The sequence below is a fragment of the Olea europaea genome, chromosome 15 (assembly GCF_002742605.1).
Source record: "Olea europaea var. sylvestris chromosome 15, O_europaea_v1, whole genome shotgun sequence".
NCBI lineage: Eukaryota > Viridiplantae > Streptophyta > Magnoliopsida > Lamiales > Oleaceae > Olea > Olea europaea.
In genome coordinates, this window is record NC_036251.1 from 16,546,761 (window position 1) to 16,560,425 (window position 13,665).

At 37.4% G+C, this 13,665-nt stretch overlaps 2 protein-coding genes across 7 annotated transcripts; both read left to right on the plus strand.

The window, feature by feature from the left end:
• Window positions 1–569: 569 nt before the first annotated feature.
• Window positions 570–4,088, plus strand: LOC111410298. Its single transcript, XM_023040560.1, has 2 exons — window positions 570–985; window positions 2,297–4,088. Exons 1-2 carry the CDS (start codon window positions 659–661, stop codon window positions 3,791–3,793), a joined length of 1,824 nt encoding a protein of 607 aa, XP_022896328.1. The 5' UTR covers window positions 570–658; the 3' UTR covers window positions 3,794–4,088.
• Window positions 4,089–8,251: 4,163 nt separating this feature from the next.
• On the plus strand, window positions 8,252–12,607 carry LOC111410299 (beta carbonic anhydrase 5, chloroplastic-like). 6 transcript variants are annotated; one of them, XM_023040561.1, is made up of 10 exons: window positions 8,252–8,507; window positions 8,618–8,692; window positions 8,786–8,853; window positions 10,351–10,512; window positions 10,608–10,656; window positions 10,726–10,839; window positions 10,972–11,025; window positions 11,724–11,806; window positions 11,895–12,003; window positions 12,211–12,607. In XM_023040561.1, the coding sequence occupies exons 1-10, from the start codon at window positions 8,475–8,477 to the stop codon at window positions 12,409–12,411; spliced, it is 948 nt and encodes a 315-aa protein (XP_022896329.1). In that variant the 5' UTR covers window positions 8,252–8,474; the 3' UTR covers window positions 12,412–12,607. The 6 variants fall into 6 exon arrangements, with proteins under 6 accessions (XP_022896329.1, XP_022896330.1, XP_022896333.1 ...); XM_023040562.1 differs by having other exon boundaries at window positions 8,618–8,686; XM_023040565.1 differs by having other exon boundaries at window positions 8,252–8,502; window positions 8,582–8,686.
• The last annotated feature ends 1,058 nt before the right edge of the window (window positions 12,608–13,665 follow it).

The following is a 13,665-nucleotide window of genomic DNA, read 5'->3' on the forward strand; positions in this document are numbered from 1 at the left end:
ACACGGAGAGAGTGTGTGTGGATTTGGGGGAAATGAGGTGGGGTTGAGGGAGGTAGGGTTGGTTTATAAATTATTTTAATATAATAATATATTTATCTAATAATAATTTATTAATTAACAAACACATCCGATTTTTGAAATAGTAAACGTAGTATGTAATTTATGAAGTGAGATTTTTAAAAGTGGGCTTCTATATAATTTCCGCTAATTATTAAGGCACCGTGGCTATCTTTTCTCTCTAACATTACGTGGGCTGGGCCGTTAAATACCAGTAGGCCCAATTCACTCTCGCTGTCCTCCAGGAAGAAGAATAGTAAGAAATTGTGCATGGTGGTGGAGGGTTAAGCGTCACCGTTTTGCACATGTCTTCAATTTTGAAACATGGCAAAGTCTAAAACCTTTTAACAACGTCACAGTCTATACTTACACCTATACATCCACTCCGTTTTAATTTACTTTTCTATCCTCAAAATATCCAACTACCCCTTCTTTTCTTTAAAACTCGTGGGCTTTTCCGTCAAATCATAGTTCCCCTCTTTCTTCTTGCACTACTACCTCAGTATGGCAGTATCCCTTTCATTCTATTTCACATATTACTTCTCCAATTACAAGGAGAAGAAGGAAAAGTTAATCGTTTTCGGCAAATTTAAGGATAGAAATGGAGCACCCATTTTTTCCGACGACCACCACAAGCGCGGAGGTTTTGCGGTTGCTGACGATCGCGGAAGAGCTTCTTTGGAAGCGTGACCTGATGAGGAGTAAGTCCTTTGCGACCCGGGCGCGTGATTCTGACCCGACCCTATTACCTGCCGACCAAATTTTGGCTGTGACTGACACGCTTCTCTCTGGCGACCGGCGGATCGGAAACGACCTGCAGGACTGGTATTCGATTCTTCAAGTCTCGCCTCACCAGGGCCGTGACATGGAGGTTGTGGCGTCTCAGTACCGCCGCCTGGCTCTTCTCCTAAACCCACTTAAGAATAAGTTCGCATTTGCTGAGGCTCCTTATGTATTCAGGTTTCTTCATCTAGGGTTTGTTTGATTGTGGCTTTATATTCCAATTTTTGACAAGAGATCTAACGAATTTGAATGTGTGGTGTAGGCGAGTGATTATGGAGCCACAACGGTTGTCCTGTGCATGACTGCAGTAGGTGTGACTGTCCTACAAGCGACTGCACTATGCGTGGTTGTTTGTTGGCGAGTGACTGCGGTGGTGCAAGTTGTGACGGTTTTCAACTACGGTCAACGGTGGTTGTTTTCTAGAGGAAGAAAGAGGGGGGGGGGGGGGGGGGGGGGGGGGGGTTGGGGGGGACACGGAGAGAGTGTGTGTGGATTTGGGGGAAATGAGGTGGGGTTGAGGGAGGTAGGGTTGGTTTATAAATTATTTTAATATAATAATATATTTATCTAATAATAATTTATTAATTAACAAACACATCCGATTTTTGAAATAGTAAACGTAGTATGTAATTTATGAAGTGAGATTTTTAAAAGTGGGCTTCTATATAATTTCCGCTAATTATTAAGGCACCGTGGCTATCTTTTCTCTCTAACATTACGTGGGCTGGGCCGTTAAATACCAGTAGGCCCAATTCACTCTCGCTGTCCACCAGGAAGAAGAATAGTAAGAAATTGTGCATGGTGGTGGAGGGTTAAGCGTCACCGTTTTGCACATGTCTTCAATTTTGAAACATGGCAAAGTCTAAAACCTTTTAACAACGTCACAGTCTATACTCACACCTATACATCCACTCCGTTTTAATTTACTTTTCTATCCTCAAAATATCCAACTACCCCTTCTTTTCTTTAAAACTCGTGGGCTTTTCCGTCAAATCATAGTTCCCCTCTTTCTTCTTGCACTACTACCTCAGTATGGCAGTATCCCTTTCATTCTATTTCACATATTACTTCTCCAATTACAAGGAGAAGAAGGAAAAGTTAATCGTTTTCGGCAAATTTAAGGATAGAAATGGAGCACCCATTTTTTCCGACGACCACCACAAGCGCGGAGGTTTTGCGGTTGCTGACGATCGCGGAAGAGCTTCTTTGGAAGCGTGACCTGATGAGGAGTAAGTCCTTTGCGACCCGGGCGCGTGATTCTGACCCGACCCTATTACCTGCCGACCAAATTTTGGCTGTGACTGACACGCTTCTCTCTGGCGACCGGCGGATCGGAAACGACCTGCAGGACTGGTATTCGATTCTTCAAGTCTCGCCTCACCAGGGCCGTGACATGGAGGTTGTGGCGTCTCAGTACCGCCGCCTGGCTCTTCTCCTAAACCCACTTAAGAATAAGTTCGCATTTGCTGACCAGGCCTTCCGCCTCGTGCTTGAAGCCTGGACGGTGCTATCCAATCCTTTGAAGAAATCTTTATACGACAAGGAACTTGCTTTCTATATGCAGCCACACCTGCAGCCGCAGACCGACCTGTTCAACCCCCTGCTCATGCCTCAGGAACATCTGAGCAGCCCCACATTGCAGCAGAACTTAATTTTCTTTGGGGGAAACAGGGATGGTAGTGTAGGTCATCCTTCTCACGCTCAACCTCAACCACATGTACATGGTGGCAGCAGCAGCAGTTCTGCGACTCATTTCCCTCAAGTGCAGGTACATCCGCAACTGGTTGACCCAGTGGCTATTGGGGCAATTCGAGAACACGCGAGTAAGCACCAACCGCAGAATTTCATTAATTTTACTTCATGTAATAATATGGTTTTCGGGTCTGGTTCGGGGTCGGCTCAAGAAACCTTGAATAAGCAGCCACTGCAATACTACACTGGTTTCACTGGTAATGTACATTCTGTTTCTGGGTCAAATCTTAATGTGCATGCCAATGAGAATGTGCAAGAGCAGAGAGTGGATGAACCTGAGGTGGAGAGAATGGATACGGAGGAGGTGGAAGAGGAGGATGAAGAAGAAGAAGAGGAGGTGGAGGAGGAGAGAGTGGATATACCCTCAAATGACGGCGGCTCTACTTTCTGGACTGCGTGTCCTTATTGCTATCATATGTACGAGTATCCTGGGGTGTATGCGGAGTGTACTCTCCGCTGTCAAAACTGTAGAAGGGCCTTTCAGGGCGTGGTTATTCCATCACCACCACCAATTGTGAATGGGCGAGAGGGTTACTTCTATTCCTGGGGATTTTTTCCATTGGGTGTTTCAATGGAAAGTATGGTGAAAAATAGGGATCTGGCTTCAACTTGGACCCCATTTTCGCCTATGTTTACTTGCCCTCAAATGGGGAATGGGAATCATGTGGACAAAAAGGGTGAACAGAAGGCTTCGGCTCCTAGGGTATATGTCCAAGATGATGAGGTTTATGTGGAACTGTCAGACTCAAGTGAGTCCAATGCTGATTGGCATGGTGAGAGACCAAAAAAGAAGAACAAAATGACGAATGTGCAAGGAAAGAGTGCCAATGAGATGCCTAAGAAAGCGATAATTGTAAATACCAAGAAAGTACGAGTTAAAGCTAAGAATGCGAATGCAGAAGATGAAATTGTACTCCCACAAGGGAGTGAGATGCTGAATAAGTCAGTGGGTAAGTCAAGTAAGAAAGGAGGAGCAGCAGGTAATGCTCAGAAGACGCATTTTGAGAAGTTGGATTTGAATGTGGAGTTTAGCAATGAAGTCGAAGAGCCTGCACCAAGCATGAACCAGGAAATTGGACCAGTACGCGGTGAGGATGATAACATTGAAGGGATTGGGTTTTTTGAGGGTCTTGATGAATTCCTAAGCAGTCTTCCAATTCTTAATGCTGTAGGTGACGACAAGGTTGTCAAAGCTGCATAGTTAAACAAGACTGCTTTTTGTTGTAATTGTAGTTGATGACATGGTTGTCAAGCTTTAGTGAAACAAGACTCTATTTTATCATAATTTTAGTGGACAACCGGTTTGTCGAGGCTTAGTGGCTTAAGAATCTTTTGTCATGAATTAAGCTTTTTAGTAATTAATGATGTGGAAAAACTTTGGTAGTTTTCTTAATAGTTTTGCCGTTAGCAATTTAATGTATACAGTGTTGTGTAGTGGCTTTTCTGATATGTTCTATAGCCATTACAATTAGATACCATTTTTATTGAATCTTTAACCCGGTCTCAAACACGATGTCAGTAGCTGGACTTGGCTTCACTGCCTTTCTACCTAGTGACATTGTTTAACTGAAAATAAATGCCATCTTTTGATCTTTATTTCTCACTGAACTTATAATCTTTAGTATTTGCTCCGATTTTTAAATTTTGTAAATGGAAGAGGTTTTTTCCTGGTTCTTACGGTTGTGGTTACTGTAATTGCTTTGCTAAGTCCATCTGTTACGGTTTAGGTCAGAGATCATTTTTTACGTCATATTTATTCTCGAATTAAGAATCTTATATTATTTGGGTAGTATGTGTTTCTGATTGTCAATGTTGCATATTGACACATCTCTTCTCGACATGAAAGGGATGAGAAGTAAATAGTTTGTAGCATGTGTAAAGCCTTCATAAATGCCTCTTCTCGACAGAAATTGCTATGCTGTTTTTTCCTGTTCTCCATCTTGAATGGCCCTGAAAGTGAACTTATATGTGTCTTAGTGAACCTTTACTTTGCTTTTTGAGCTACTTGTTTGTTGCTATGGAAGATCATGTAAGACTTCACAAAAATAGCAGGGAGTGTTAACAGGTAAAGGTGTTTGGTTTTGTTTTACACTTGGCTCAAGTTTTGGTACTATTCTGTTTCTGCTTATACAAAATGTATTATCAGATCTGAATAACATGTTTGAAGGAAGAACCTTCGCGGCCGGTTACTGTTGTTATTTCATGTTTCAATTACAAATGCTACTGGTTTTATTGTAGTTAAATTTCTGGGCTTCATAGGTTTTCTGCTACCTGTACAATTGGCATCAAAGAAACACTGATTACTGCATTCTCATTTGGTTTGGAGCATGCTCCATTCATTATCTTTCAACCAATGCAATGAAGCTGCTTGCACATTGAACTACGATGAACAAATATGGTTTTGTTATGTGTTTTTGTTAGTCATTGCAGGTGATAGTGTGCTAGAAATCGGATATCATCTCTGTTATTCCTTCTTCTGTCGTCTAATATTTTTGGATCGCCCTGAGGGATAAGGAGCATTACTTGGAAGGAAATTGTACTCCTAAAGGTAAGTTCTATGTATTTATCTAATCTGGTATATATGAACTTCGCAAGCTTCCTTGAGTCACACGTCATGCAGCTTGAGTGTTGGAGAGAGGATTAGAGTTACCATATACTGTTAGTTTCAACATACAGCTTCGTTTCCTTAATGGGCTGTGTTAGTGTACCTATATATATGTGGGACTATTTTAAATGATGTTACATATAGTTAAAGACTATCCTTTATCCTGTGGATGTACGCGCATTCCCTAGCCACAATATATCGTGTGTTATTATTAGTGCTTGATTTTAATTCAACATGATACGGGAGAACGCACAACAATAGAATTTTTTTCGTCTGTCTTGTTATTGCCAGTTGATTATTCTTCTGAAATCCATCATAATTTTTTTATTTTATTTTATTTTTTTTTGGGTTCAAAACCTTGTGCTGCTGTCACGGACCTTGTTGGTAGTTGAATTCCTCACAGGTTTTATTTTTTAATTGAAGGAGATCTTTCCGCAGATTAAATCACTGCCATCTAGTACCGATGGTTTAAGAAAGTGTTAATTGGCCTCTCTATCTATTGCTGCTGTTGTTTCTAGTTTGTTGTGGTGTCACTGTCCTCTCTTTTCGGTTTGACCGACATCTTTTTCAGGCAGTTCCACGGTTGGAGTTGTAGTAGAATTCTTTGTGTTTTTTTGGTCTGTCCGGTTAATCTCTTCTCTCTCTCTCTCTCTCTCTCTCTCTCTCTCTCTCTATATATATATATATATATATATATATATATATATATATATTTATATAGATATATATTTGGGCAGCACGGTGATGGTTTGTATGGCATTATTATTTAGTTTTTATGACATTTTTAGTATACTTGGTGACAGTTGGGCTGTGTAGTTTGGCATTATTATTTAGTTTTTATGACATTTTTAGTATACTTGGTGACAGTTGGGCTGTGTAGTTTGGCATTATTATTTAGTTTTTATGACATTTTTAGTATACTTGGTGACAGTTGGGCTGTGTAGTTTGGCATTATTATTTAGTTTTTATGACATTTTTAGTATACTTGGTGACAGTTGGGCTGTGTAGTTTGGCATTATTATTTAGTTTTTATGACATTTTTAGTATACTTGGTGACAGTTGGGCTGTGTAGTTTGGCATATATCACCTTTGATAATTTACTTGGTTCTCTCCAGCTATGAGACAGCGAACATTGAACCCTGTGTTTGAAGTTAGAAGACTGACAAGAAAGAGAGAAAATGAACAATCTCTATGTCATCCATAGACTGTCGAGTTCTCATCCTGCTGGAAATAGTTGATCTAATAAAGGTTTCCTCATGTACAGAGTTCAGAGCAAATACATGCATAATTTGCTTCTATATGTGCCGTTTTTGTTACCAGTAGTTTTAAACCAGCCAAGGGTGGATCAGTGGGGGCAGTGCGGTCTGTACACTAAATTTGAAATCCAAGATTTTGCAGTAGATTTTTCAAGATTTTACACAAGATTTTCCAAAAAATTTCTTTATAATTTTCAATTTTGCCTCCACAATTAAAATTTTGTGAAATTTGCCGCCACAACTCTACTCTCTTGCCTCCGCCCCTGAATTGTCAGCAATTTTCCAACCAGCATGAAATGGTGCCACTGATCTTGTGGATTGACCCGGTAATCTTCTTGTCCTTTGTTTACTTTTTGTTTCTTTGTTTGTCGTCAAATTCCAGCCTTGTGCTTGTGCATTACTTGACTGTTGCATTCTGCATCCATTGCTCATGTTAACTTGTCTTTTTACGCATAATATACCGAGTAAGACACGATTTTTATGAACCGAACCGCACCAGAACTGAAGTCATTATATTATTGCAGCTTCATGATACTGTATAGCATCTTCTGTTACTCGCTATTGATTTGGATCTAATACTTCATACTAAATATATACTTTGTGTGATGCGAAGGCTTGTGTAGAGGTATGCTAGCTGGATGTTACTTAATTTGTCTTACTTAAAAGCTGGGAACAATTATCTCTATGCCATTTGATTTAACGTTCCATTTGATCTTTCCATGTGAGTGTTTAAAAGCTTTCCAGTTTTGCTATTCCGAATCGATTAACCTGATCTGTGAAAATATCTCATTGCATATCCAACTCTGGAAATGTCTTATCGATGAATGCGAGGTTTGCAAATTGATCTAACAATAATGGAAGTTTCTTTAGTGAAAAAGCAAGAATGGCTTATCGAAGCAGCATATGCAGGAAGAGTAGATATCTTTAGGTAAGAAAAAAAATCAGAAATTTTCTAATTCTACTACACTACGATAAACTGAAATTTTGCATGCTGTAAGATAGTATATATATCTTACGTTAACCTTCATAATATACGTAGGGCATGAAATTAATAAATATAAACTCTTTTTTATCTTTAAATGTACAAGAGATGAGAAATATATAGGTTTAAGAGTTTTTCTTTTAGTCACTTTTTTTGGTGAAGTTTGTTCTAACTTCTAAACAAGGGGGTGTTTGGCATATTTGCATTTCATGGTTTTCAAAGTTTGTTTTTTAATTCGAAAGTATAGAACATGAAACTCTTTATATAGTCTTTTTCTCTCTTTAGTGTTCGAGTTTGTCTTTGTTAGTGTGCGACATAAATACCTTATTCGGATTTCATTGTATTCAGAAGGTGGCTATACTTGTGTATTACCAGAGTAGGAGAACAAATATCATCACGAGAACAGTGTGAATACGTCTCTTTTATGTCCACTATTTCAAGTCATTATAAAACATCTTCATCATGGGTTTGATTTGATCTTCTAAATAGGTTTGCTATAGTTTTCTCAACTTGTTTCTTCAACAAGATTTTCTCAAACTCCATCTACTTCTTGCTCTGGCCATTGTGAATATAACACCAACATTAGCAAGATATATAAGGTTAATAAACCTGTATTCCACATGATTGGATGCTCGACCTGTTAATCTCAAATTGAAATAAAAGACTAAAGTCTTGGGGACCCATTTTCACTTTTTCTGGAGTTTGGGGGTTCCGTTGCAATTTTCCTTATTCTTTTTATTTTTTATTTTTATGTTTTTTAGATACAGCTAAAATCGCGAAAGAATTTTATTTAAATTGAACGTTCGCGAAACTCACTATTATTCATTTGAGGTAATTTCCGAATCTGTACGGTGACCGTTGATCGAACTGAAGAGCCGATATTTGCATGTCGGGCTTCACTTTGTTGTACCTCTACTTCATCGCAATCAATTTGGGTTTCGCGGCATAAATATCTAATAAATACCCATATTTTCATCTTAATTTTCGAATTAAGAAAGCATTGGTTTCTCCGTCTTTCTTGGACAAGAAGAACAGGTGTATGATCCAACCAGCAAAAATAAATAGAAGTATGGTACAAATCAACAGATCTATATATATGCGATTCCAGTTGTGACTTTACCATTTTCTTGATTCACCTCTCACTAGGCTTGAAGTACTAGAAAGATTTATCTTATGTCTCAGGCAGTCTTTCAATTCTCCTCTTCATCTGTTTCATTACCGATGGGCATAATCAAATCTCCTGTGAAATCCGTAAATGTACTTCGTTATGTATATATTTCTATATTTGATGTGTATGAAGTATTCTGGGCTTGTTTCGTGGAATTGACATTTTTTTGCCTTTTGGAATAGATCTTTGGTTCCCAGTTGAAGTCTTGGGAAATTGAGCAGACCCAGATGAGATTTTTGGATTCTTTCAAGTACGTCTCTTGAAGTTGTAATTATCATCTTTTCTTGTGCTTTTCAGTTATGTAGATGCGATACTTTTTTTTTATCTTAATAGTCATTTTTCGAGGTCTTCATTTTTAAGAAAAAACCAATTAAGAATTGGCATCAGCAAATATGTCTGATGCTATATAGTTGTGGCTTCTTGTCGCACATTGATTTGAGTCTGTTTGAGGAGATTACAAGGAAAGCAAAGTTTAATGTTAATTTTAGCCAACTAATTTTTCTTTCATAAACACCATTTTTGGTAAGAGAGTTGAGACAATGGATATTGTTATCGCAAATTGTGCCCTAAAATCCTACCCAATGTGTAAATTGCTAGCATATAATCCCCTTGTGGAGATTCTTCTTGACTTTACTTGTGTGGCAAAAATTTATGAGATAAAGTTCTTCCATCTTGTCATTTAATTGCATTTCGTTCATTCTCAAGAGCTAAATGAGCATCTGGGAGGTAATGGTAAGCTGGTATGGAAAAACCTTTAAAGGTCAAAATGGTGGACTGATGAGTAATGATACTGTAGTCATTTGGCTGGCTATTGTAAGAGGATATGAAATAACCAATGCACATGGATGTCAAGTGGTTGACCGGAAAACTGTTGCTCAAAATCTAAAATAGTATAATTTGATATTATGGATTGTTCGTTACCAGAAAGCCATGAGAGAGAAAGGGACCCTAAAACCTTATGCTCAATTCTCCCAGCATGCAGCTCGAGCTGGGATGTCTTCATGTGTACATTCACTCACATGTCATTGTTTGCATAAGATATTTATAATCCTCATTGTTGGGTGTGTGGAATTTCTTATATTTTTGCACTCCTATTGAGCATTTCATTTTATAGCCTTCGTTTGGAAAGAATTTATAAACGGTTTAGTATATAAATAGATAGAAATGAATGATCGATAAAGGAATAGTACTTATGGTTCTATTGGAATTTGTAGTTGAAAATGAAGTTTGACCATCTATAAATGAATTAAAATCATTTATAAATTATCCAAGCTGAGGCATAAATTTTTATATTGAAAATAGGTTTTTTCTTGCCTTCACGAGCTTTAAAAATGTTGACATATTTAAACGTGACATCATATTTTTTAATGAATGAAATTAGTATTTGTGTCAGACTTAATTTTAGAGTTCAAAATATTAGATAAACTTACACTAATAACTTGAAATCTATTGAGTGAAAATTAGTTCCACCTATGAAAGTATAAAGTTTTCTGCTTTAAGGAGACATGTTCAATAAATCTATTGAGATCCCCCTAATTCTTGCGTCATATGCTTCTGATTATATTGTTTGATGGTGGTTTATAGGACATACTTACATTTTAAGATTACAGACTTCCATGCAACACTCGAGATTGACCCTGAGAGATAAGCATGCCTTTATTTTGACTTAAGTTATATGCGCTTTGTGATATTGGGTATTATGCTAACAATTTTTTTCTGCTCGACATGATCGCTGTCATCAATATAGGAGAACTCCAACTTTAAGATTGAAAGCCTTAAGGGAGTCTGCAGGTCTAACTCAGGAGATCATAGATAACCCACAGAAGAGCATTGGAACAATTGAGAAGGGTTCTGATACTTTCAAGGAGATGAGACATCGATTTCTTAGTTTCAAAAAGGATAAATACTTGTATGATTCATTTATTACCTAAACATTTCATAATGTTATGCAATATACAACAATGGTTTTTTCCTGACTTGGATTTATATACTTCACTTCGATAGGGAAAACTTAAAACATTATCAAACTCTTGCCAAGGGACAAGCACCTAAGGTAATAAACATGTTTTCAATATTGGAATTTGGAGCAGAAGTTGGTTGAAACTAACATTTTCGAGATCAGTTCATGGTGATTGCTTGTGCAGATTCACGGGTTTGTCCCTCGAGCATCCTGGGGTTTCAACCAGGAGAAGCCTTTGTGGTCCGGAATGTGGCAAACCTGGTGCCACCGCATGAGGTATTTCCGTCTTATTGGGCTCGTCTCCTCTCCTTACTAAGTGGATAATCATGGTATTTAAAAAATGTAAATCGATATTTGGGTTTTTGAATGTGAATCTGAATGTTATGCCCATGTATTCTACTGATGCAGAATGGACCTACAGAAACAAATGCTGCTCTTGAATTTTCTGTGAATTCTCTTGAAGTAAGTGGAATATCTGCTTAATGTATTTGAGCCATGCTTTTCCTAGTTTTTGTTAACGAGCAGAATAAATAAGGTTTTAACTGCAATCGTTTACTGGGAACAAGACTTGGCTGCTGCTTGTTGAATTGCAATTGGTATGCCACTGGGAATAAGAAATAACTGAACTAGCCAAATGAAAAAGGACCAAGAATTCCTTAGCCGAGCATGCCTAGTAAAGTGCCTCTATTATAGAAATGAAAGCACTGTACACCATTAACCAGCCAAATGGTACTTTTAAAAGGAATGAATGCCAATATTCTGAGATTTGGTCGCCCCATTCGTGTATGAATTCATAAAAAAATGTGTGTTAGGAAACAAAGTTCATTTAGATACTTAAATGAAAGATAATATCTAAAAGCCTAACAGTCACTGGCATGAAACTGCTGCTCTACATTGATAGCCAAGAGACGTGGATTTGAGGAAAGGTTATTCCTTACCTCTAGGCAAAAGCTGAAGCCTTTAAGAAGCCCTCCTTTTTTTTTCATTTATTTTTATTTTTATTTTTATTTTTTATTTTTATATAGTTTAGCCTGTGAGTTCAAATGCTTGAGGACCTCTGTACCATTATTTATTTATTTATTTATTTTAATTCACATTTTTATCATAGCTGAAACTATCTTCTTCTTTCTGGAAGAGCTTAGTCAAGATTTTGTCTGCAGGTGGAAAATATACTAGTTGTTGGTCACAGCTGCTGTGGGGGGATCCATGCCTTAATGAGCATGCAAGATGTAAAAAATTCAAGGTTTTGCTATTCTCTCTTCTTCTGAGATGTGTAACCCGTCGGCTTTCAATTTTCTCCCGATGTCTTTATGTTTCTCAATATTTTGCAGCGGTAGTTTCATTAAAAGTTGGGTAGTAGTTGGAAAGGATGCAAGGTTGAGAACAAAGTCTGCTGTTTCAAACCTCGATCTTGATCAGCAGTGCAGGCACTGCGAGAAGGTGTGGCCCCCTATTGTTTTCTTGAGAGTTTTACCCTAACGTCCCCTTACACCATGCATAATGAGATTTTACTATGTTTCACTATGATCACCATAGGTGATTACTTCTGACCAAATGGAGAATAGGATCAGAACAAAAATGTATCACGAGGTTTTCAATTCTCATTCTCAGATGGATACTAAACTGAGCTCATTTTCCATTTTCCAGGAATCAATCAACAGGTCATTGTTGAACTTACTCACTTATCCATGGATAGAAGACCGGGTAAAAAGGGGGACGCTTTCACTTCATGGTGGCTACTATGACTTTATTGATTGTACTTTTGAAAAATGGACGCTTGATTGCTCCAGACACGCATCAAAAGTTGATGGTGAATACTCCGTTAAAAATCGAGAGTTTTGGTCTTGAGTTTGCTTTCACAGTTTCAAAGTGTGTTGTTTCCTTATCATCTTTGATTATAACTTCTGTATCAAATAAAAAGCTGTTGATTATAATTTATATTACCTTTTATAATTTTCGAGCAAAGAAGGGACAGTGCTGTAGAATTCAAGGCCTTGTATCATGCACACTCATTTCTCGTTCTCTATATATATCTTTCACTAAACTTTTTTCTGTTTTTCACTTATTTTCGGGAAAATTGCAGCAGCGGTCCCAAACTTTTGAGTTTTTTGTAGATTTTATCTTAACCTTCAATTTGTGTCACTGCCAGTCCCAAACCTTTGAAAAATTAGCACTTGAAACGTTTGTTGACCAAGAAAAAGTGTTTTGACGAAGTTTAAAAAGGACAAAATGGTAAAATCATAATAATTCCACATAAAATAATTAAAACAATTTTCAAAAATAAATAAATAAAAATGAGAATGACACTGTTCATTTTCCTCAACCTACCCCACTCCCACTCCAAGCCAAACCCCATTCGCCAACCCAACTGATACTATGGCTAATAATCGGCCAGCATCTTCCAACTGGAGGCAACATACACTTCTCTCAAGATATTGATACCATTTTTCTTATATTTCACAAGAAAAACAATGAAAAATAGGCGTCGACAAATAGAGGCTAGAAATTTACAAAAGGTTTTGCCATCTTCTATCCACCAAATCTAGAGAAAAACCAAAAAATATTGAGGAAGTAAGACTTTCATAATCATTAGCTCAAATCAAATAGTGGAGTAAATGACAAAAAAGCTTTCTTAACTTATAAAATTTTTGAAGATCTGTCATACCACATCTAGAATGTGAAGTTCTATCAATATATTATTATTTTTCAAGACGAATTATGTGAGAATTAGTTCAGATGGCTAGGGCGAATGGATTGGGGTTTCTGCTAATTATTTTATTTTTGTGCTCTTGTGATCAAATACTTGATATTTGGTTCTAATCTCTTATTTTTTCCAGCAAATTGGTATTGGTTTAATCCAGTATCTTCATTCCACGACAAACTGGTATCAGAGCTTTTGGTTTTGAAATTCTTGGGATTGGGGTGGGGTGGAGTGGGAGTGGGAGTGGTTGGGGAAGATGAAAAATGTCATTCTCATATTTATTTATTTATTTTTGAAAATTGTTTTAATTATTTTATGTGGAATGATTATGAATTTACCATTTTTTTCTTTTTAAATTTGGTCAAAACAATTTTTCTTGGTCAACTAATGTCCAAATGAAT

Coding starts and splice junctions, on each gene's coding strand:
- LOC111410298 (XM_023040560.1), top strand. CDS start 659: ATGGAGCACCCATTTTTTCCGACGACCACCACAAGCGCGGAGGTTTTG. Junction 986..2,296: donor TAAACCCACTTAAGAATAAG/TTCGCATTTGCT, acceptor CTTAAGAATAAG/TTCGCATTTGCTGACCAGGC.
- LOC111410299 (XM_023040561.1), top strand. CDS start 8,475: ATGATCCAACCAGCAAAAATAAATAGAAGTATG. Junction 10,513..10,607: donor TTCAAAAAGGATAAATACTT/GTATGATTCATT, acceptor TCACTTCGATAG/GGAAAACTTAAAACATTATC. Junction 11,026..11,723: donor TTTCTGTGAATTCTCTTGAA/GTAAGTGGAATA, acceptor TTTTGTCTGCAG/GTGGAAAATATACTAGTTGT.